This window comes from Scomber scombrus, chromosome 1 (genome assembly GCF_963691925.1).
Source record: "Scomber scombrus chromosome 1, fScoSco1.1, whole genome shotgun sequence".
Taxonomy (NCBI): Eukaryota; Metazoa; Chordata; class Actinopteri; order Scombriformes; family Scombridae; genus Scomber; species Scomber scombrus.
The window spans coordinates 19,893,729-19,919,027 of record NC_084970.1 but is presented as its reverse complement, the minus strand read 5'-3'; the positions used below and the strand labels follow the sequence as shown (position 1 = coordinate 19,919,027).

Below are 25,299 nucleotides of genomic sequence, written 5' to 3'. Positions count from 1 at the left end.
AGAGAGAGAGAGAGAGAGAGAGAGAGAGAGAGAGAGAGACAACTTTAACAACTTCAGCATTGTTGACTGAGAAATTTAAAAATTCCAACAATAAAATACACAAAGAACATAACTTACTGTGGCGATGAGCTTATCAACGCAGTCAGGCGCCACACTGTGTAAGTGTGTGAGGTGGAACTGCAGATGGATCTTGTTGTTGAGCATGTCCTGGCATAATGGGCAGCGTAACATGGGCTGGACAGAGTGCTGCGTCATCACGTGCATTCTGAGACGATTCAGGTCAGTGTTGGTGAACTTGCAGTAGGGGCACTGGTACATCTGGGTGAAAGAACATACAGGAATAGAGGAACAGAGAAAGAAGGGGGGAAACAGATCCACAGAGGGTTAATAGGGTGAAATGGCTTTGTGAGACAAGAGGAGCTGTAGATCAGGGAGAAGAGTGGGGCACCCTTCCCTCAAGCAGGCAGATTCCTCTGATCACAGACAAGTGTGTAATACTGAGCACCACTGAGTCTTGGCACCCACTTCAAAGTGATCTCATCTGTCAAATACTATATTGATTTTCCACCTTATACACAATTAGCAGTGCAACTGCAGCAGAAAGGCTAAAATAATTCTGAGTAGATTTGAAAAAGCATAGTATGAAAAGGGTCAGTGGGATAACTAACTAAAAAATTATTAATAGTACATTTTTACATTTCTTCTTTTAATTGATGTGTAAGTTTTGGCTTATAATGAGGGCTTGGTAATTGAGGATGAGTTAACCATCCGAGTCCCTAATTCAAAGAGTTTGAGAAACAGAGTTTTATGAACATCTAAGTGCATCAATGGTAACAAAATTCTGTGGTTTGTAACACTCACCTGCTCTGCAGCCCTCTTTTCAGCTGTCCTCGGACGCTTTGAGGAGAGTGGACTCTCAGAGGTCTCTGAGCGTGAAGAGGGCCTTTTGGAAGGGATCGGGGAATCTGACTGGTGCCGTTCCAATTGGGCGGACACCTCTGAACATACACACATTTACACAGACACATATGCACACAAACAGGGAGGGATAAAGAGAGAAGAGCAGACATGTCAAGACAAGGTGAGGACTTGGCAGCCTGGGAACAGGTCAATCAATAACTGTGGATAAAGGGCTTTGGACCGTCTTTCTTAAATGTGATATAACTGCTTTTAATGGGAATTGGGGAGAGAAGGTGTTGTTATCCAACTCTTCATATAAAAATACCACACACTTTTTACTTTTCTTCTCACGCTGCTGCAAAGGGACCCACAGCCAATATGCTCTGATAGGATGTCCCTTTCTTTTTTGTTGTGTGCTCATGATATCATACAACACCATACCTAGCTAATATAAATATTGGTTTGCCACAGGGTGTACATTTAGGTTTCAAACCACCACCTATTTTCAGTCCACATGAGTTTTTTTAACTTGAGCAAAGGTACACAAACATCTTGTGATCTCATCATGTAATGCAGCATGGATGGTGAGAGATCCACATTGGTCTAATCTCTGCTTTAAAAAGTACTTGTTTCTGTAATTACTTTTCCTCAGATAGTCTTTACCTATCTGTTACCAGTGAACATTCAAATGTTTTCAGTCAGCTATTTCACAGAATTTCTTGTCTACAGTCTATAGTGAATGTTTGCTTGAAAGTGGTACTGATGTTGTGATGCAAGAATATTACAAAATAAATATATTACTCCACATTTAACACAAAGGTCTTCAACCAGTTCTTGTGGATTTCTTAGCATTTTACTGTACAAGCTATATACAAAGGTAACTGTCTTTGTTGTCACAGAAACATCTACAAGGATTCCTGAGGAAGCTGGATACCAAATGAGGAAAAAGGTAAAATAGGTGAGTTTCTCGACAAAATTGTATTCATGAAAAAAAAGAAAAAAAGAGTAATCTGGTCACTTTAAAAGGATCAAGAAAATAATCTTTTTTTATCAAGCAATGACTGCAGTTTGACACAATTTGAGAAATCCTTCTACTCTGTTTCCGAAAGCAGGTGAATGTCAGTGAAATTCTCTGTTTCACTGGTATTCTGTAACCTGTTAAGCCTTCTCCTAAACCTCTTTTTAAACCGTTGAACAAAACTCAATGCTTCCTTGAATGTAGGTAATGTACAAATACAAGCTTTCATTTCACTCAAAAATGTTCAAGACATTAAAACATGCTATTGGGACTTAAGTGTTTTGCTGACTCACAGACCCAACCATATGGCTAACCTTTTGAATGCATACAAAGCCAATTTCAACAAAATAGCAAGTCTTTTCCTTTCTGTGTCTGCAGAGCAAGGCCTCACACAAGAGTCTCTGCAAACCACTTTAAAACGACTCTGCTTTATAAAGAAAGAGAGAAAGAGAAACTAGAGATGGCACGCAGAGGCATCACAGTTGAGCACTCAACTAAGCTCAGGCTCACAGTGGAGCTAAATCCACATGGAGCCTGCATGGGGGAGCTGCAGTAGCACAACGCTTTGTCACCTGTGGAAAGAATTCACTGAGTAACTTAAAGAGGTATCTTGCTAACCCCTAACAAGCCCATAAAGAGTTACATTTTGCCTGATTTGTACAGTCCTGGAAGGGCAAATTGAGAACAGAGGGCATTGGTAGGGGAGGGGTGGTTTGGCAGGGGGTCAGGTTAAGCGGGGTTGACCACGCTCCTGCTCCAGACATTAAAATGTCAGCTCCAATCAGGACGAGGGCAGTTGAGCTGATTACCAAGTGGGGGACCTGGCTTTGGACAGAGCAGCCTGCGAGATCTCCCAGAGACACCGGGATCAGTCAGGGAGGCCCTATTAGGGTCCAGTCACAGTCAATCCTATTAAACACATCCGCCAATAAACAAAGGGAATGTTAAACAAAAGGAACCTCCCATTCCCTGACATTAACCTCTCAGTCATGGCACTGTCCTCTCCAATTTCTCCTCCTCCTCAACTACAGTCCACTCCTACTTCCCTTGAACTCATCTCTCAAGGAAAACAAGGGCAGTCTTCTGTGTACACATTTCTTTCTTTAAAAAAAAACAAAACACTTTTTATTGATTCCTTCATATCCGATACACTCTACAACAGGTATACAAGTCCCATTCAAACACAAGTTACGTCTTTGCACATATGCCTTGTCTTACTCCACCAGCTGCTTGATAACACTACAATATATAAAGCACACTATATTCCTCAAAGATTCAACAAAAAACAGGCCTTGGGACAAGAAAAAGGAGAGCAGAGGAGGCAAACAGAGGTCTGTGAAACAGAGGTTTGTGAAAAATGAATATCAGGCTGCTAAAATAGTACAACAGCTAATACAAATTACATATTTGTAATTGACAATGATTTTTGTAACTGATGAATAGAGATACAGTTTAAAAAAAACAAATGTTAAGACTATTTTAAAGTGAGCATAAGAGCAGGTAACAGGGAATATGCCACAGCTACTAAGTGCATAGAGTACAGGAAGTAAGCATGAATAAAGTAGACACAAGTATCCTCTCAGCCTCATGATTGAGAGGATAAACATAATTGATTACAAGTACATGCCACTTCCACAATTACTCAATTAGCACCAGAGAGGTGAAACAAGTGGCTGTTTATGCTAAGGGACTGGAAAACTGTAGAGCAGGGCCCAAACACACAGTCTGTCTCAGGGTGTATTTATGTGTGTGTGTGTGTGTGTGTGTGTGTGTGTGTGTGTGTGTGTGTGTGTGTGTGTGTGTGTGTGTGTGTGTTTGTGTGTGTGTGTGTGTGTGTGTGTGTGTCTGTGTGTCTGTGTGTCTGTGTGTGTAAGAGAGAGAGAGAGGAAGAGAGAGAGAGAGAGAGAGAGAGAGGGGGGGGGGGAGAGAGAAAGGGCGATATATGAAGGACCGGTGAGTCTTACTCAGATGCAGTCTCTTGTCACGCCCAATTAAGACTCTATAAATCTGATCAATCGCTTTCTCTTAAGAATCCTACACCCCAACACCGTCACCAGCACCATGACTAACATCCAACTACAGTATCTTGTTTTTGTTGTCAAGGATGATGGAAAAACATGACCGAAACATAGATACAAACAGCTGGACACTGGTATCGCAGCATAGGTGCAAACATGTGAGACAAACGGATCTACAATACTAATAGGTCAGAACCAATGACCACACATTGGGTCCTGATGGAGAGGGGAATAGGATTTCCAAGAACACATGTGCTTCCAGGAAAAAATAGAAAAGGACAGTAAAGGGTGATATACACTGCAAATGTGAAAAATAGGTTGCAGAAGTAGCAACAGTTACAAAAAAGCTACAAAAATATGCAAAAGAAAGGGAATAATTCCTGATTGTTTCTTGAAATTATTGCAGTCTCTTGACTAAGTTAGATATTCATAATTGTTGCCTGAATTACTACAGTAGAACCTGAAGAGCTTCCTGAGGGATTTATTAAAATGTTATAAGATTATTACAATTTGTGACCTATTCAGAAGTCTGTCTGTTGCCCTGACTTCTTCTGCCTGGTCATTAGACACAGAGCCCCCATCCACACTAAACTTCTTCTGACAGATACACAGGCTGGGCTTTTGTTTGAAAGCACAAGGCAGAGAAGGTGGAGAAAAAAACCCCCCTAAGAGTCAATTTGGTGATTATTAATTCATGCCCCTTTTCCGTAAACCAGAGGCTTTTGTGCTGTTGAGTCCCGTAAGTGAATTGGACTTTGGCACCTTGTCTCACCTCCCATAGCTGGACTGTATTATTCAAGCAGCAAAGGGGCTGTCAGCACACTGCACCGGTCTCTGGAGCAATCACCGCCTTGTTGTGCTTTCAAGGGGGGAAAAAGATGCCTGCTGGACAGAGTGACTGACACAGCACAGACTGAATTAACCACAACAGGTCATCTGACATTGAAATCTCCAGTGCAATCACAGCTGCCATCAATCTGCTTTGTCCTTGAGAGGAGATATTCATATTCTAAAAAAGCACAGCTAACTAGTTATAGTGAACAATGTCTATGGAAGTGGAAGATTGCAGTGTTTTTGGAGGGGAATTCCCCTCCAATTGACTGAATGATATGGGGTCCTCATCATCTCCGGAGCTTCTGCCCCCTCATTACCACAGTTCCTGTCTCAACTGTGGCAGTTTTAGGCCTCCAGTTGTAAAAAAATATATAACCTATCATCCAGTCTGTCCACGCCATCTAGGCTGCATAACTTCACTGTCACTTTGCCCAGAACAGCCACATTCTGCCAATCACATAAAACTTAAGCTAACGCCCACAATTCCTGTTCAAAGTAAAACTCAAGGATTGCCACTGGTGCACTTTCTGAATAGTGTGTGTTCTGATACCCCAACTCCCTTAAACCTTTCACCTTCACACTGCAGAGGGCTCCTGACACACATCTCGTCCTTGCAGTGTTGAAAATCCTCACCTCTGTTCCCTCAGGAAGATGTCCATTAATATGGAGATGATTCAACTCCCCAAGTGCTACAAGTCATTCTCTTTTAATGCTATGCTAACAATACCTGAACTTTTTTTTTCTTTTTCCCATTTCTATCCAGGTTTTTAATCTACAGCTTGTGTCACTGCCCAGAGCAATAAAGGGCATTTTTCTATTTCATTTTATATTTCATAGGTAATTATTCTGCATTAATTTAAAAAATAAAACTATTATTGAAACTATCATTGAAATAATTTCCTATTATTTAGAACATCAAGTTATTCTATTATTGAACAAAACACTTAACTGTATATAGTATACATAGTATGGTAAAAGAGGGAGTGAAATACTGACAGCAAGTTTTATGCATGGTTGCAAGAAAGGCAAATTCAAGATGAATAAATTGAGAGGAGACATTAATTAGTGGAAGCGTTATTAATCTTCAGGCCACTGAACAACAAGATGATATGCCATTCACCTTTACAGGACACTCAAGAGACACAGCAGTGGTGCTTAGCCATTAGACACCCCGTGGTAAAACTCATAAACACTAAGCTTTCAGGGAGTTGGCTCACAAACAAGGACAATTTATGGCCTATTATCTTCAAAGACAAAAGGAATTATAATTTGAGGGATGACAAGCACTCAAAGGACGTGATATGAATTTGCAAACATTTTCTGCTTCTCTGTCTCCTGATTTCTCACGCTACTTGGGTTTAAAAGCAATAACAAATCACCACTGCACTGAATGTCTCTAAGTTCAGACAAACAATAACATAAACTTGAATAATTTGATTGTAACTAACCATAAGCATGCAACTCCAATTTCAACTGCAGCTTATATTAAATCTACATATATACTCTGTTATACAGAGAACAGTCCATAACATTTCATACGCTTGTTCTTGAATGAGCAACAGCACAACACAGAGCATAACTTTGAAAAAAATTAGAACAGGTTGCAATGCTGCTGTGCTGCATCTAGGGGATGCCAATCATCATGGTCATTATACAGACTAAATACAATATCTACAGTTCACAACATATCTACTTCTCTCACACACAGCACACCTGGATGTGCACATGTGCATGTAGAGACACATAAACAGGTGAATGTGCGGCCAAAAGCACTCACAGGCACACACATACTGTGGAACTGAGAACTGTTTTCACAGTTTTAACATGTAACAGTAAAAATTCACTTCAAATTAGCCTGGTAAATACAGATGTGTTAAATTACAAATACTGTGCACCAGGTTAAACCCACTTAAGTTAAATATGAAAAAATCATTAAAAACTATGTATTAGTATGTTTTGTAGGAATATTTAAATTTTTAAAGATGATGTGTTACAGAATAATAAAAAATCACCATGTTCTCACTTAGTAGTGTCATTTTTTTTGTCTGCTTATCAAACTGTGTGATCTTCATACTACGACATTACTGGTCTCAGAATGTGGATGAACCAAGCACAAAACATTTTTTTCCCCTCCCTCGCTCCAGCTCCCATAAATTAAATGTAAGGAACAAAGTATGAAAAGAATGATTTACTCAATTTCTGAGGACTACCATTTCCCTACATGCAGCAGGCCCCCAACTTTCAATACAACCCTTCCTATACATTTATGTTAAATATTTCAAATCACATTGTGTCCAAGTCTGCAGATGTATTAACAATTCCCCTCCTTTGATCTGCTCCCTTCACCTTCCTATCTCACCTACACTCACCACCCTCCTTCCTTTCTCCTTGCTGCATCCCCATACATTCAGCAGCTGCATAAATACACCACCTGCTTTAATGAAGGTAAGGATCCTGTGCAGAAGCTTTTCCCCTTTGCCAGGCATGTGAAGAAGGTGTGAGGAAAGAGGCTCATGGCTATCCATTTATACCTTTTTCATAGCTAGCATTAAAAATGACCCTTTGAATTACTAATGACGCAAGATGATTAACTTGCATCTCCTGCCAAGATGAACATAATTACAGAGATACGTTAAGATTTTAGTATATAACGTATAATCAGTGTTTTACTGTCAAATTTGTATTTTAATTTCTTAATGTTTATATACGTAAGACAATATTGTATAATCACAAAAAGTTGCACCATATATTTTATGCAGTGTTGGAAGCATGTGACATTTAAATATGTCTGAGTGCCTGTACATGTGCATATGTGTTATCTTTGAGATAAATACATAAATAATAAAAAACACCAGAATAATGAAGGCATCTTTCAAAAAATGACACGCAGAATACATATGCATTTTACAAAAGCTTCTGATGTACCTCTAAATGATTTTAATGAATACTGAGGAGCTGTGGAACAAGAAAGAGAAAATAAGATTGACAGTGGCTTTATGCTGTCTGTCTGACAGTGACTGTCATTTGTAAAGGAACAATTGTGCTCTGTTCCAACAGCTACATGACAAAGATGAGAAGAAATACTTCAGTAGTCCTAATGATGGACCTTAGAAACAGCTCAGCCTCAGACAGTGGGAGACTGAACACCTTTCAGATAACAGGTTGGACAAGATGCTCATACACCATATTCTAACATACACATCATCTGTGTGTGTGCCCACTGTGCAAACATCTTCAGACAATCATCAGCCCAAACAAGTGCTCCTCTGTTTACCAAATGTATTGTGAGATCTTCCTAGCTTTTTTCCTACAAGATAGATTTTCTGCACTTGCTTTGAATGGGCATTGTATTCATCAATCACAAAAAAGTTTGAAGTACAAACAGAGACCCCCTATTAAACTACAGCTGTCTGCCTTTGGCTGACAACACAGCCTTGAACCACAACCTACACACCCACCTTTTCACTGACATCAAACAGAACCTCAGACCTGGTTCCCTAATGCACAAGCTATTTTTAACTAAGCGTTTCTAATAAGCTGCTGGGAAGCTGTAAATTTTTCATATGCAAGCACATATTTCCTTTGTGAAAACACAGAAACACACTTATTTGGTGATTAGCGACTGACAGAGGGGAGGAAAGGAACTGAATATGCTTGTATCAAATTGCATGGCTTTCAAAAAGGAGGAATCCTAATGCGAGGAGTCGTCTTCCTGTGCACCACAGGTATGAGTGAATTATTAATCGGCCAGCTCATTTTAATGCTTTTTAAAGTGCTTTATTTTGATGTGCTTAAACATACTTTTAGCCATATTCAGTCAGGCATGCATATCATTATTTCTTCCATCAAAGAAGAGTGTCGCCCTTTCAAAGAGCACAAACAACTCAGCCTCATTTAAAATAGAAGTTCAAATATCAAAGACATTTTACAAAGGCTGGGCTTCAAACACTATGATGAAGTTTTTTTTCCTGCACTTTATAAAAAACTTAGGTATGCAAAAGGTCTGAATTGTTTTCCAGCTTTTAACCTGACTAGTGTAAATCAAAACATCCTGAAGTAACACAAGAAGTTAGACAAGTGAGAAACATCTATCCAGGCATGTTACTGTTCAATGTCATCATTATCAGAAATCTCTTCTATTGGATAAGAGATGTCTTAACTGCCAGCATTGTTGTTCTAACACAGGCACAGAACGTAAATTGTGCATAAAAAAGGGAGATGAAACTATATTTCATTTACACTGACATTTTATGACTCTGAAAACAATCAGTGAGCAGCGATATATGTAATTAGATCCCAGTGATGCACACATACTTCAAACGTGGGACAAAATCCAAAGTTTTAGGCTCCTGCTTCAAAGTTGTGTCTGTTTGTTTCTGAAACCATGTGTTAATCACGTGGAGCACATCAAGCTGGCCAGAACAGTTTGAAAGGTGACAACCATACAGTGTTTGTGTTAAAAGGAAGATATTAACATCACCAAAGCTGTTCTTGATCAAGTACTTATTCCAGCTAAGGCACCACCAACAATAATACCACAACTGATACAAGAATCCAGTTCTCTCATCTCTTATTGTAACTGGTAGCTCTGTTATAACAATGTAAGACAGACAGATGTCAGTTACACCAAACATCGCTCAAAGTTTAGGTTTTGGTATTTAAAATGCTTAATTTTTACCATGTAGTGCAGTAATTGTAATTATTGACCCCACAACAGAAAATGAAAAACCACAGATGCATGCTGATATGAACTTAATGGTTGTCAGTGCATCCATGCTCAACCATACACACTACAGAAGTTCTCCCCTAATTTGAAAACTAATTCTAGAGGGCTCCCTTAAATGTTCACAGAGGTTTTTAGGAGATGCAGCTTCCTGCTGACCACAGATTCTTAAAGCCAAAAGCTCCTCCCCCTTATCCTATGCCCAACCCCTTCACTGGAGTCACCACCTCCAACTGTCAATAAAGAGCACCGAAGATAAAACCATTCTGATCTGATAACATTAAACACAGGTAAGTGCTGTCTGTGGTGCTGCTGCTGCTGCTGCTGCTGTGTGTGTGTGTGTGTGTGTGTGTGTGTGTGTGTGTGTGTGTGTGTGTGTGTGTGTGTGCGCGTGCGTGTGTGTGCGCGTGCGTGTGTGTGTGTGGGTGTGTGTGTGTGTGTGTGTGTGTGTGTGTGTGTGTGTTGCAAAAGTTGAGGAGGGGGCAGTGCTACTCTATCACACGTGTGTTCACACATGGCTCAGCTGGAATTACACATGCAGGCCCCTCTCTTCACATCACCTATTGAGTAAAGACAAAACATGGGTCACATGTCACCTGAACATATAACCTAAATTGACAGTTTAGCTTAACTGTATCTGATGGGATTTAATGCCTGGAAACCTGCGGCATGAAAGAGCGGCCTCTGAAAACTAGAATTGGATTAAGGGAGTTCTGCGAAAGAATGAAAGTGTAAAAAAAAATCTTAATATTTTATTTAAATATGTTTAATTAAATTAGAAAAAAGGCCTAATGTGCAGCATTATTCAGGTGCAGGTCCAGATGTTTCCTGTGAACAGTGCTCCCTAAATGTGTGTGGTGTAAATATTGGCCTTACCTGTCCCTTTGGTGAGCTCCTTCTCCCCCCCACTTTCTCTGTCTTTGGTTTGGTCCTCCTGGTCTGTGGTGGTCTCACTAGCAGCCTCCACATCCTCACTCAGCTCTCCTGAAGGGGGAGGGAGGACGGGATATGTAAATCACCACGCCATCAGAATTGGTGGAAGCACTTAAAGGGACGGCAGCGTTTTTTCTATAGGAGCTTGCAACAATTACATTTGCTGACACACAGTTGCAAGGCTCACAGACAAAGAGGGCAGAATCTGCTTTCTGCTTTCTGTCCTATGCTGTCTGATCATCAATTTGAAACGTATTTTGACAAAGATTATAATATCAGAGTCAAATTATAAAGGAGGTAGTATTATTATCATCATTGTCATTATTATTATTATTATTATTATTATTATTATTATTATTATTATTATTATTATTATTATTATATGGGCGACATTCATTGTATTATTATATTTGCCATGTACTGAAAACCATGACAAAAAAATATGGTTTCCACCGTTTAATGTGTGCACAGGTGGTCTGAAGTAGGCAGATGGAAAAATAATTGTATGAGCAGTATCCTGCAAGAGAGAGACCTTATACTAGACAAGACCCCATTCTGTTTTTCAAACACACACACACACACACACACACACACACACACACACACACACACACACACACACACACACACACACACACACACACACACACACACACACACACACACACACACACTACTGTCCCCTGCTGCAATCTGCTAAGTTACTTACCAATACAAGCCTCATTTCACTTCTTCTATCCTACTATTGCAAAAAAGAAAAAAAGAAAAAAAAATCATAAATATTTAAAACTTTCAGAGCCACAATTCATTTTATTTTTATGCCAAGTCAAAGGCAGAAATCCCCTGTAACCACCTTAAAAGCCTCAGCTCGATATATCAGGCCATTTAGGAGCATTGAAGTCCAAACAATGGATATCCGATAATGCCATTTGTAAGTAACACACAGAGGAAAAGATAGCAAAAACAGATAATAAAAAGGGCATCAATCTTGTTTATTTCCCTCCAGTGCCCCCTGAATATCCCCTTTGACTGTTACTTTTGTTTAAAAGTAGTGGGACTTGCATGCAATAGCATTGATTTGACAACAGTAAACTAGGCCACAGTCAATAGACCCGATCAGTTATTACACAAGTCAGCTAATTCTCATCAAAAGTACTTAAATGCTCTTTTGAAAATGCTTTCATGCTCAGGTCTCTACTCTATGAGCTATTGATATATTGACAATGCTACAACAGCTACTGAAATATCCTGTTCAAGTATTCAGCCCTGCAGTCATCACACATCCAATCTTAGCTCACCACATGACTACCCACAGCCAAAACCACTTTTATGATGTTACATTATCCCCAACACTCACTGTTTATCCTGTCAGTTATGAAACATTGCATACACTCGATACAGAGTTGACATTGTGTTCTTGAACTGCAGTACGTGTCATTATCATGGATAAACTTTGAACACTCATACATTACTGAACTGCATGGCTATTCTCACAATCCCTTACAATTCTTACTCAGAAATAGAATATTCACAAACGTCACAATTTTTCTGCTGAGTGGGTAAATTTAGACATCTTATGCAAATAAGTCATGCTCATAAATGAAAAAATACTTTAAAGGAAATTACAGTTTTTGATTTGACATTTTATTATCTGCTGTGTAATAGAAAGAAATTTGACTGTTTTTTGCAGTAGCTTAAAAGAAATAGGTTAAAGATATGTTGCTGCTTTTAAGACACCAATTTTGTTGTTTGTATGTACACTATAGTAACAAAATCATAAGAGATGTTTATGACCATAACAGTTATTGTATTATTATAGACACAACTGCATGCTTATACATATGGTTTTAAAGGGAAACACTGATTTATTACTAGAAAGACATAAGCAATTGCTTCCATTTCCTGCTTGCTGATATAAATGCTGTAGGAAACAGCTTTCTGAGCAGAGTGACTGGTGTATGGATTGTGTCGTTACACATTACAGCTAAAAGCTGATACTGTGATCCAATGATCCTGTGTTTAAATAAAAGTATTTAAAAGGGCTGACTTGCTCCTAGTAAAAAGGAGATTTAAGTGTTCCTTGGATCCCACACACATGAATACAGTTTATTCTTTTATTTTTAACTATGTTTTTATTATGTTTCCAAGGCAACCAATACAACCCATCCAGTGCTGCCCATCCCGTGCTGGTGAGGCAGATCTTAAATATTCTCACAAAACCGGAGATATGCTGCAGAGTCCCAAAATCCCATCTAACTCCTGCCATCATAAATCTTCACAACTCTGCACGAATTAGGATACTGTACAGCTGCATAGGTGCTCAGATTACAAAATAATCCCCAGGTAAATTTCTTCACCTTTAAAAAATGGGGCAAGGTGTCATTTCTTAGCTATGTGACACTTGTAGTGAGACTAATTCCCCACCTACACATTAATACACACTTTGTGCTAAATACATGACACATTTTATACTTAAACATTATTGTGATAGGCAGCCAACATTCCAATGCTATTCAGCTTCCCTGTATACCACCCCCAACTTCCTGTACACATACTGTATATGCTCATATGTGCAATTATATATTTTTTCTTCCTCACGTTTTCAATACTTCTTTATTTAGATGTTTAATTTGCATGTGTGACACTTTCAGCACACACACAACGTCGTCCATAATTTATGCAGAAATGCAGACATTCAATTCCAGGAGCAGTGTTACATCTTAAAGTGGCAAATGGCTTTGCCTATTCCTCGTCTCATCTCCAATGGTATTACAGAATGATTAAAGCTGGGCCGACCATAATTAATGAAAGGTCATGAGTGGCCTAAGAGTAGGATGCAAATGGAAGAGACACTAAAATTGTAGCCATAGATTAACTCTGAAAATAGATGAGGAGAAACACTCAAAGCTATGGCAGCAGGCCATTTCTAACCCAAATCTCAGAGATGTAAAGGACAATAGCCTGAAGGTTGTCTTCTAATTAATTGTCTTCATTAACCATCCTAATACAATGATATGAAACAGTTCCATTAATCTAATCATGCAAGCTGAATAAGCCCATAGCCGACACAGAGATTACACTCATCTATTCTGAGCATATAAATATCAGCTTTGCTCTGCCAGTCACTCAGTGGGGACAGTCCATGGGCTCTCTGTTCTAGCATCTCCCAGACATACACACACATATGTGCACAGACGTACGCACACACTCACACAGCATATCGGCGCTTAGTGTTATGCCAGTGAGTGCAGAGGCTTAATCAGGCCCATAGGTGTCACTCTATACAAGCTGGGAGAGAGCAACTTGCTCACACACATTAATGAGGTGCTGGGGGAAGGGGCCAAGCAGCAACAGAGAGAAACACATGGGGTTGGGGGAAAAAGGGAAGAAATATGTGGAGATGACAAAAGCAGATGCTATGCAAGAGGCGTCCGGTGAAGATGAGACACTGAAAACAGCAAGATTACCTTCAGATGAGAGATAGCAGCCTTCCTTTCCCCTGAAGAGCAGTGATTACACTAATGCTAATCAGACTGACAAGCACAAACGGCCTAATAAATAATTGATGGTAACCACTGCACTTTCCAGTATTCCTTCCCAGACTGTAGAGGAGAGCAGCAGCAAGTAATAATAGTCACTCTAGATATCTTTCACTAGGTCAGGCTCCTCCTCCATCCTCGGCCTCGGCAGAATACACTGCTATGATGATAACTGCCTCCCTTAAAGTATAGAATTCCAGTCCTACCTGAGAAAGGCTCCAGTGTTCCTCAAACAGAAGTGACAGTCTGTACTTTTTGTTGTATATACAGTCTCTCAGTCAACAGCACTGTTTTGTCTATCTCTCTTGGCTTTCGTAAGTCCTGGGGAACCAGTGCAGGGGCTGAGCTGAGCTTCTCCCTCTCCCCGGCTCTCAAGTACTGGGAGCGAGGTATGAGCTCCGCTTCTCTCTGCGCTCTTGTGCGGAGCTGTGTGTCTAAGCTCTCATTACTCTCATTATGATTATTGAGGCTGTTGTTATCATTTTAACCAGGTGTCACAGGACCGCACTGTAAATCAGAGGTGTGCTTCCCCCGCTTTATCCAGGGCCGGACAGCTTCCTTTTCTTTAGCGCTGCACTGTCAGATAAAAAGCAATCTTATTTCACACTTCACAGACTCTATCTTTCTCCCCTACTTCTTCTTTTAAAAATCCCCCTCTTGCTCCCCCCATCATCCCTTGCACCCCTTCCTTATATCAAAGTTGGCCTGACTCTGGACTAGAGGGTGCAAAATGAAAGTGACAGGAGGGTACCATGGGACAATGAGACACAGACCCATGCTGAGGGCTTTCATGCATTGTCCGCTCCTCATATCAGCACCTCTGCGCCCCATACGCAAGACCCCCCTTCTAAAGCACAACACACGGGAAAACACTCCCACCCCTCCCACCCACCCCCCCACCCCCCACCCCCCGACACACACACTCTCGAGCTCCCTCCTTGCGTCCTCATGAGCTACCTCTCATAAAACCACAACAGAGCAAGACATGCCCGCAATCTAGTTGAAGACAAGAGGGGCTTTTGCTTATGAACAACCAATAAACCACAACATGGTATTATCAGTAACCATACTGACCACTGCACTGTGAAGGGTAAAGCTGAGTTCAAATGTGGATACATGTGTTCTGTAAAAAATGCATTTAAAGTGACTTGATAAAAATACATACTGATGTGTATGTTGATTGTCCTGATATAATCCAACTGCATTAAATTATATAAACATCAATTTTGAACAAGAGATACATTCAAAAATCCAAAAAGTAATATTTTAAATGAATGAAAATGTAGTAACAAAACAAGTAATTGTACATCAGAATCAAAGCACACACACACACACACACACACACACACACACACACACACACACACACACACACACACACACACACACACACACACACACACACACAACACACACAAAAATAAAAGTGTATCTGTCTCTGCATTCTCCTTTTCTCAATCTTACTGTCACTCCCTCTCTCCCACACACTTTCACATTTTGAAAGGAAAGAAAAGTAAGCTACCTCAGCGCTGCTGGTCGGAGTTACGTGTTAGATTCCTGACCTGTCTATGGGGGGACACGCTGGCCTCTCCCTGCTGGCCCTGCTGTGACCTCAGGATCTAAATGTGAATGAATACTTTGTGTCTCCATGGGGCTGAGGGCAGGAGGGGAGAGGAGGGGGGTGTAGCGGAGGAGGAGGAGTAGGTGCAGAAGATGGAGGAGGGGTATGGGGATAGGGCATCTAATAACTAAAAAACTTTAAACGGCAAGTTAATCACAAACAGCAGTGATAGCTCACACTGCCTTAAAACAATACCGCAGCAACCTCCTCCTCCAGCGCTCCACTCTCCTGGTAGTGGCTGCTCATCATACAAGCCCCATAGGTCTCCCACACAACACTAAAGTCGATCCCTTTTGCCTTTCAAGTCATTTACCATATTATAGGACACTCAGTGTGTTCAGGTCACAAAGAGTCACACATAAGTCAAGTTTTGTTTTTGTCTTTTTTTTGTATATGACAATATAACACTTTAACAGATGAGGAAAAACATTTACACAAGCTACACTCTACTACTTATTTTCTGGTTTTATGGCTGTTTGATAAACATCAAATTAGAACTGTTATTGAGTACTATGTGATGTATTACATTTTCCCCCTAAAGAGTTATCTCATGGGAAATGGAACTAATTAGAAATACTTCTTGTGATAATGGCATGTTTAGATACATTACAAATAGCAAGTATAAAGCGAGTGCCGCTCTACTTCTTTCCTCTTTGTGTTTTACTTGAGTGATGAAGGAGAGGAGGATCTAGGTTAATGTGGCTGCATAGGGAGTGAGCATTCAGGGACTGCTCACTCTTCTGCCCCAGCTGACACACACACACACACACACACACACACACACACACACACACACACACACACACACACACACACACACACACACACACACACACACACACACACACACACACACACACACACACACACACTGTGACTTCCTTGAATGTCCAGGATGATGGGCGCTCACTAATACATATTATGTCCACAATGGAAGATGCAGGCTGTACTTTTCCCTGCTAGGATGGTGGGCTAAAAGCCTGGATAGGGGGCAAAAACATCACTGGGCAGTGCTCTTCCATCTACTCTGCCTCAGGGATATTGTCCTGCACAAAGAGTCACTCTGCATCTCTGCCACCCCCCGCCATGCATTTATGCTTATCGTCCTCCACTGCTGCCTCCTCTTAAATCAACCTCCTTTTATTAATGCATCTTTTTCTTTTTCCTCCAGCTCACAATACAATGCCTTCACCTATTTGCAGCTATTCAAAGGGACCAAACAGAATTGGGGTGGGTTGGCAGAGTGTGGGGGTGGCTGAAGGGGTGTGTGGAGAAAAAAAAGCATCACCGCTGTCACGAAGGGCAATCACATCAACTCTGAAATATTCACCAGTGGGTTGGAAAATGCGATGGTACAGTTATGACAGGCAAACAGGCAACTCCCCCACTCTAGCCCACAGTCCCCCGCCCCTCTCTCCATCAGGGCGGAAGCATGGTGGACACTCTGAATATGTATAACCCGGAAAATTTATTGATTTTTCATTTGGCAAAAAAGGGACACAAAAATCACATAACCTGAAACTGTCACAGCTCTTTTGTTCATAGCTCATCTCTCCTGATGTTTGGCTTTTGCCACAAACTCTCTTTAATTACCAGGTACAGCGAGCTTCAGAGCCTTTCTCCACAGAGACACAGCCACATACAGCCTGCTGGGCTTAACAAGACAGCCCACATCTATTATATATGACATACACCCAGCAGCTTTTGTTTCATATCTGACTAATAAGCGCACTGAATATGACTATACCCACAGTTTGTTTTGGTATTATACTGAATATATACTGCAAAAAGCTTTCTTGAAGAAAACCTTGAAAATTAAAAAATATAGCATGCCGCATTGAAAATAAAACATTCATATTGAAAGGTAATGCTGGATAGTCCCAGCATTTATTTGATGTGCTTTTCTGAAGCGGTTCTGCTTAACATGAAATTCTATTATCGATCTTAGTTTTCCCAGGTAACAGGCAGGTGCATATATGTTTGTGTGAGTGTGCATACACGTGTATGTGTGTATCCATTAACAGGTACTTATCTGTTTATCTCTCCTTTTAGGCAATGCAGACCAGTACAGTGGACTGTCTGAAAAAGATCTCTGCCTGTCGATTTATCGAATGCACCATTTGCATATCTTTGTAGTGCATCCATCTGCCTGTGGACTGTTCTGTGGAGGTATTAGCTCAGAAAATCAATGTTGCCATGGCTGGATGTATGTTGCGCCTACCTCAGCGCGTGTTAGGAGTCTGGCTCACAGCTCCCACATGGGTCCTATTTACATGAGTCCTGCCGGCAGAGGCTTTCCTGCTAGTCCTTCAATCTTTGTAAACTTAAAGTACACAAACACATTTCTCAGCATGACTGTCCAGAGTGGGCTGGTTTGCCATCCTTTGCGATGGTCATCCTGCCTCCCAGTCTCCATCCACAGCCCTGGGCCTGGCCGGCTGTTTGTTTATGAAAGCGTACACCGAGATAAAACAGAATCTGACAAGGTTATGAATACCAATTTTGCTAATCAATTTTATCTAAAATATAAAATATAGGGTATCATTGATGTGTGTTTGCTCTCAAAAGTTTAACAACCTGCTAAGTTCAGATGTTTTAGGATAAGTTAAGAGGAGAGGTGGAGGATGGTCGACTGATATTTTATCTTTATTTATTACACTTATTTTTATTTATTACATTATACACATGTCCAGATATACAGACAGTGTGTGGGGGGACCATACTACAGATATATATTTTTCTAGAAGAGGCCGGAGTGGATACACTGGGCAGCTTTTCTTCTAACAACCACCCCGGCTGGATGCTCATAGCTAATTGCTAAAGAAATTCAATGATTACACTGCACAGGCACTTTAAAACATCCATGAGAGTGCTACCACTTATTGAAAAAACTCTCTACCTCTATCCATTCAGTTTCTAATACATATCAAACACAGGGAGCTTTCTTTCACCATTTGTCTTTCTTTCTGTTACTCTTTGCATAGCCCATCCATTACTTTCACATGAAATATGAAAAGGCAATATCCTCTCTGTGTTTGTACTGAAGCGTAATGCGATTGTGTTGTCATTTATAGGAAATAATCGCAAACCTCTCTTTCATTTTCCAGTTCAAATAACCATGAAAAATTAGCCTTCAATGTCAGGGAGGACAACAAAGGGATGCACACAGACTATTGCTTCACCACCGCGCTTGACATTTCTCCTTAATAGGAAAACGGGTGGTTGTTTCTATCTTTCTTTTTCAATCTTTTTCTGTTTCTAACCTTGTTTTTTCCCTAATTAAAAAGTAAAAAGTTCTGTACTCAGATCTTTGTAAATCTTTCCTAGGTATTTATTCAGCGTGGAGGGTCTGTATGTTAGGAAGGGTTACAAAACTCTGGTCACATGCACACTACACCATGCTCATTAGCACCCCTACCCCTGTCTGCTAATGGCTACTGTTGGAGGGAGATGTCGCCAGACAACCACTATGGGGCCTAGGTCGCCGTGACTACCGTCCAGCAGCCTGATAGATAAATAATTCAAGAGCTATCAGACTCCCTGGCAGCAGAGCAGTCCCAAAAACACACACTAAAGACACAGCTTGTAAAGGCCTTCCTAACTGAAGCATTTAGCCCTTACAAATGATGTACAACCAGATGTCTGTACAAGACCCCACACAATTAGCCTTAGCAGTAGTCAGAGGATCCTTTTCATTTAGAGAAATCTTTATTTTCAGTGTGAGCAGCAAAGTAATGATAATTGCTTTCTGTATTACTGCCATTAAAGGCTTAATAGACAGGTTGTTTTTCACTGTAATTATGTACAAAATAATCAACCAACTTTGCAGTACAATTATTGGAGATGCGTTTAACCATGTTTTTTTTTTTTTTTGCTCACAACACTAGGTATAGAAAGAGAGAACAAAACTAAATATCAATACTACAAGATGTATTGTAGGCATGCAAATAGTAATAATAATAATGATAATAAACACGTATTTACTCAGGGGTACATTTCTATATCTCTCAAAAAGGCTTCTGCTAAATGCCACAGAAAAGCTACAAACCCTCACAGACACAGAGTCTACAGACATAGGTCAGCACCTTTCTCTGGGTTATGAGGCATTTCTCTTTTAAAGACGCAGTGTAGTCCTCTTTTTCCGGTTTAACTTGTCTCTTTGGACTGAAGAGTGGTTAAAGGGGGCAGGGGGGAATCAAAACTAGATGTCTATTCAAATGTTATTCTTATGGTTTTTCTAACATAATACTTTATCCCTATTTGCATATTTCTAAAGCTGGATTTCATCTGGTAGTATGGCTTGTGATGCATATAATGAAATTTCCTCTCAAAAGGCTAATGAAAAAGACTCATCTCACGCGATTAGCTGCTCCTTTATTCACTTCTTGTAATGTATTAATTCATTATCACATAATTCTGCCAGCATTATTTATTTATTTGATTATGTGCACACCTTACTGCCTTAATTACAAAATAGACTCACAGCCAGATGATGGGATGCAATGCACCAACTCAACCATCATTGAAACTAGTTATCCTTCTGCTCTCTGTGGTATATCCGGCCTGCATTAATCTGAGCCTAATCAGTATTCCAAATTGCTTTAGGCTTTCAATTTTACCTGAGATTCAAAAATACCTCAAAATGACACTTGACAAAGCAGGCCTACACAGTTCACCCAGCATGAGGGCTTCTTTTTTGCTGTAAAGTTTTATTAAATGGCTAGTTCTTCCACTTGTTCAGTTAAGCGTACTCTTTCAGAGTGGGTCAAATTTTCTCTCTTTCTAACCAATGATAGATTGTAGCTAATTCTAAGATTTATCCATTCAAATAACATACAGCTAAACAGTTTAATGTTCTTGTGCATTATATGATATGGTATGTAAGCAAACTTTTCTTTGTCTGATTCTTCAAGAACATGTCATAATACTGTGAAAGTGGGCTGAAAGCTCCTAGAGGGGTGGAACCGTGCTGCCCGCTGTGCTGCTCTCCAGAGAAAGAGACTTGGAGTGATTACAGTCAAACACTGCTTCTCAGTTATCTTTGGCTCAGCCACAGGAGAGGGAGAGGAATAGACAGGAAAGGGAAAAAAATGGAACTGATGATGTGGCTAAAACATGAGCCAGCTGTTCTAAAATGACCAAAATGACGAGCGTGTCTCATACTGTTCTTGTAACATTTATCTCATGCAAAAAAAAAATGCATCCCCAACACCCCAATTGCTTTCACTGATGCAAACACATCTTTAAGATGAACACCAAGACCATGTGATGTCCGCTAGCTACAAAACATCCATGCGACACACAAGTGCAGTGCCTTCTTCACCAACACTGTCAAAAACAGCTCTGTGGGGGGAGATTTTATTAAAGAGACATTTCAAATGCCCTTGGATTCTGAAGTGGAGGCCAATTAAATGGCTTTGCAGCATCCATTTTGTGCCGAGTGAACAGGTATGAGCAGGAGGGGGGAGGGGAGAGATTTGATGGAAGCAGAGAGGAAAAGGGGAGAGCGTGCTGGCAGGTGAAGCACCTGATCGGCCCATCAGCAGACTGCACTAAACTGATTTTTAATTTATGCACATTCGTGGAACATTATGATGACACAACATCACACGATTTAAGGTAAGGATTTAACTTTTACAGGATGCTATTAAGTTAATGGCCTAAGAATCACATCTGCTGCATTTGTAAAAGGTAGGCTTTTCTACCCTCCTCGGTTGAATGCTGACTGGGCATATAGACATGGAAATCAGCAGGTCAGTTGTGTAGTCCCTAGCCTCTAAGGCATGGTCAGAGATTAACAACCCCTGCCCTATGGAGACCAAGCCTGCTGCTAAATTGGTGCGATGCTATATCACATCTCCTGTTTTTTTTTTGTCGTATGCATGGCTGTGGTTGTTAGTGTTGCTGTTGTTTTTATAATGGGTGCCGTTATTGTCCTTGCCGCAGAAGACTCTTCTCACTCATTAGGTAGAGTTTCGAGAGTTAGGGGTGAGAGCCCAATAAGGTACAAAATTAATTATTCATCTCAGTGGTTGGTGTTTGGGTGCTGCTCTGGGGCCTGAAGCAGGGACTCTAACTAGCAAAGGTCTGCCTCTGGAGGACTGCTGGAATAAACAATTGAAAAACTGTTATGCCGTGGGTGTCAGTTACCAGGAGAAAGCAAACACTAATCACCAAACTAATCATTAAAACAAGCTGGCTACAGTAATATGGCTCTCTGAGGATTCATGGTTCCTCCCCTGTGAGCTGATCCAACATCCTAAAGCTCCATCATGTCCACAGTCTAGATCCAGCTTCTGGCTCATGAATGGGCCCAGATACCGCCCCCTCCTCTCCATTCAGCCATGGCTTTTCTTGGCTTCAGCTAGGACCAGTGGCCTCCTGAGAAGGTTGTGATAAGAATTCATTTCTTCCTATTATGTGCTCTTGTCCATTGCCTCAGTTCATCAGTTCAGTGAAACCAAGTCAATGAAAGGGCCTGTAATGAAGCAATCAGATGCAGCCTGGTTCTCTGGGCCCGGCACTCCATTCTCAGTTTCCAGACCCCAGCTCCCAGTGCAGGGTGTGGGTTGAGGTGGGGGGCAGTGGCAAGGGGAGAATGGACACAGACTGCACAGAGGCATTAATTCAAGACCTTGCCTTTCATAGACTGGAGGATAAACTGCTCTCACATGTGCTTCACACCAGGTCGGCTGTCTCCTGTGGGTTCAGAGAATCACCCAGTTTTAGAGAGCTCCATTAGATTAACCAGGTTTCAGTGTTACCACTAAACCAGTCAGGTTTCTGTGGGATTCTATGCTGAGGTTACCAGTGGAGGTGGTTTGATGGAGCTCTCTTGCTTCATTTCCATCTATCTGCATCTAACCTTTTCACTCCATTGTCTCCGCTGCCATCCTTTCTCTCCTGCCTCCACCTCTTACATCTCTTCAACATGTGGAAACTATTATAAGGGGGGTTTGGGAGAGGAATGTATGTGTTGAATCTTAATCTGTGCCTGAAAGTAGAGGATTCTGGGTCTCCTTTGTCTTGTAAAGCTGTGAAAGTTTCATTTCAAATTAAAAAAGGCCTTTTTGATCTACCTAGTATTGTTTTCTTTCCCTTCAGGGGCTGGAAATGGTTGCTGTTATCTTTGATCAGCCTTCTTTCCTTATCCTCTCTTATACACACACATATACCAGAGGGGAACTGTCAGGGCCTTCTTGGTCTTAGAGACAGCCTATGATATTCTTAAAAAACAATATTTAAAAAGTCATCAGTTCTAATTTTAATTTTATCAATTCATAATTAAATAATCAGCATCAAAACAAAATGTTTGTGAGAAAATAAACCTTTCAAACCTGCCTAATCTGTTTTTGTTGGAGTGTGAAAGGTTAAATGAAAGAAGCCCCTTTTCAGAATTTTGCTGACACTGCAGTTGCTGGGAAGAAAACGCTATGCTTTCAGCTCTATGATTGGTGGTCCAGCTATAAATTTACAGAGGGCAAAGTGATAGTAATTCAATGAGACTAATTTCAAATGACAGTAAAATTGACCAATCATATCTTCCCTTTAAATGGGTGGGCTTTGTTACGGCAATCACAAGCTAGCGGAAATAAACCCCCAACAGATAAACTAGCTAACTAATCTGTTGGTTATGATGGAAGCCATGAGTAAAGTTGCCGCTAGTGAGTAGGACATCATTGCGACTTTATTATCCACACTGTTTTTAAGATAAACTTTGAATGAAAGTTCAAATATATATTTTATTTTGGTTGCCACTGCCACTGTTTTGTATGTGCTAAGGTATATTTTGGGAAAAGGTCATTATGCAGAATTACCTATCAATCTGTCAATTTAGCAGAGTTAGTAAATTTACAGATTGACCATTAATTCTGCATTATGACCGTTTCCCCAAATAAACTGTAACATATATATTTAATAGGTGGCTGTGCCAATCTAATAAAACATTTGCTTCAGAGCTGGAATTGTAAACTTTTAAAGCACTATAGGAGAAGACACAATAAGCAAGGCTAGTAGTTTGTTTTTTTTTCCCACCGATGAGGTAAGGGGGGGTCAGAGGGCCATGGTTTAAGAGTCACAGTTCACTACTGACATATACAACATAAATACACATGGTTGGAGAATTTTGTGGTCTGTGTTATAGAGTTATCAGAGTTTAACATTAGGGTACCAAAAAGAGGATATAAACTCATATTGATTCATAGCAACAATGATGCTTACAACTCTCTAAAATAGGTATTGCAGAGATACACTTAGACTCTCAGTCACTTAAAACATAAAGGGTTGCCCAATCTCATATTTCCCCTTCATCAGCACCATCAGTACCCCGTTTCTACCCTCCGCAGTTCACCTGCTGCCAGCCTTGGCAGAAAGACCCTGCGGCTGGATTCTACCTGACAAGAGCTCCTTAACAAGCAGCAGTCATTAACCTCAGGAGCAAGCAGCTGCCATGTGATGTAGTGCACTCGGCCTGCTGCAGAAGGGCCCTATTGATCCCAGACATACTCGGTGCCTTCCTGGATGTTTATAATCAATATGCAAATGGCCCGCGGCATTGATTCAATATTAATTTTCAATTAGGGAATTCTCAGGGGGTCCTAAGGGGTCAATACAGAACCATTCAGAGCAAAGGCTTGAGCAAGTTGCAGGCATTGACGTTCCTCTACCCAAGACAACTTACTTACTGTTTATTTAGCCTGCCCTGCTGTAAGTCCTGATTAAGGCTTCAGATAATAGACAGAGAGACAGATGGGCCTTTCTGCACTATCCCAACTAATAAGTCATCATCTCACACTTAGTTCTATTTCTTATCTTGTTTAGTCTGTTTAAGCAGGAATAATTAAAGGATAAGCATGGATCCCCATAGATCCCCCCCCCTCCCCGTATTTTAATAGATTTATGTGTTCATAAGAGCTTTCCCTTCCAACTTGAGAAGTAAGTTATAAATGTATGAATATTTGCATTACAAATGTCTACATACATGAACAGTATTGTTTCTGCATTTAGGTGTTACTTATTAAATATAAAACATATCACAATACTTATGTGTGCCAGACTAAACAAACACAAGTTTCAGACAAGCTTCCATAATTAATTGAAACCAACTGCAGCCGGCATGTAATGCTCAATGAGTGAAATGCATTTACAGTAAATGGCTAGAGGAAGAGGGTAGGGCTGACAAGCTGCGTGACTGTCATTTACTTAACACTCAATTGTTTTCAAAGTCAGACTCATAGAAAAGCATCAGCGGTCACACTATACTTTTTAACAATAACCTTGCAATAAAATGTAGAAAACCCTGCTTCATTTCATGTGAAGACAAGATAATTGAAAATGTTGAGCAATGAGTGAGGCCATGAAGACAAGGTAAGACAATTCTTACTTTAAAACATTAAAACAATAGTACTGATTTATAAGCCTGCTATGATTCATGTACAGACATTGTGTCTATTAAAGAGACTTGTTTGTTGTCTTGACTCTAAACTTCTGGCTTGGTCTGTGTTGCAACTGTGAAAACAATCAGGCTTTTGTGGCAATGGACACTTTCTACAGAAACATGCATCACCATATAAGCAACACTATATGTAATGTAATTAGAGACATAATAATTATATAGTGAGTTTATTGTCCAACAAACTTGTCTGGTATATCAATGTCATCTGTGATATCTGTAAGAGTAGGGAACATTTGACATCTAACTACCTCTGTGTAGT

The 25,299-nt window shown here is 40.4% G+C and overlaps 1 protein-coding gene across 1 annotated transcript in view; it reads right to left on the bottom strand.

The window, feature by feature from the left end:
• Nucleotides 1-25,299, bottom strand: part of zfhx3b (zinc finger homeobox 3b) — an 89,820-nt gene that overhangs the window by 14,940 nt on the left and 49,581 nt on the right. The window contains exons 5-7 of the mRNA XM_062415447.1: nt 10,370-10,477; nt 862-998; nt 118-318 (exon numbers count right to left, since the gene is read on the bottom strand). Of these exons, the coding sequence (XP_062271431.1) occupies nt 118-318; nt 862-998; nt 10,370-10,477 (446 nt within the window). The remainder of the gene's footprint in view (nt 1-117; nt 319-861; nt 999-10,369; nt 10,478-25,299) is intronic.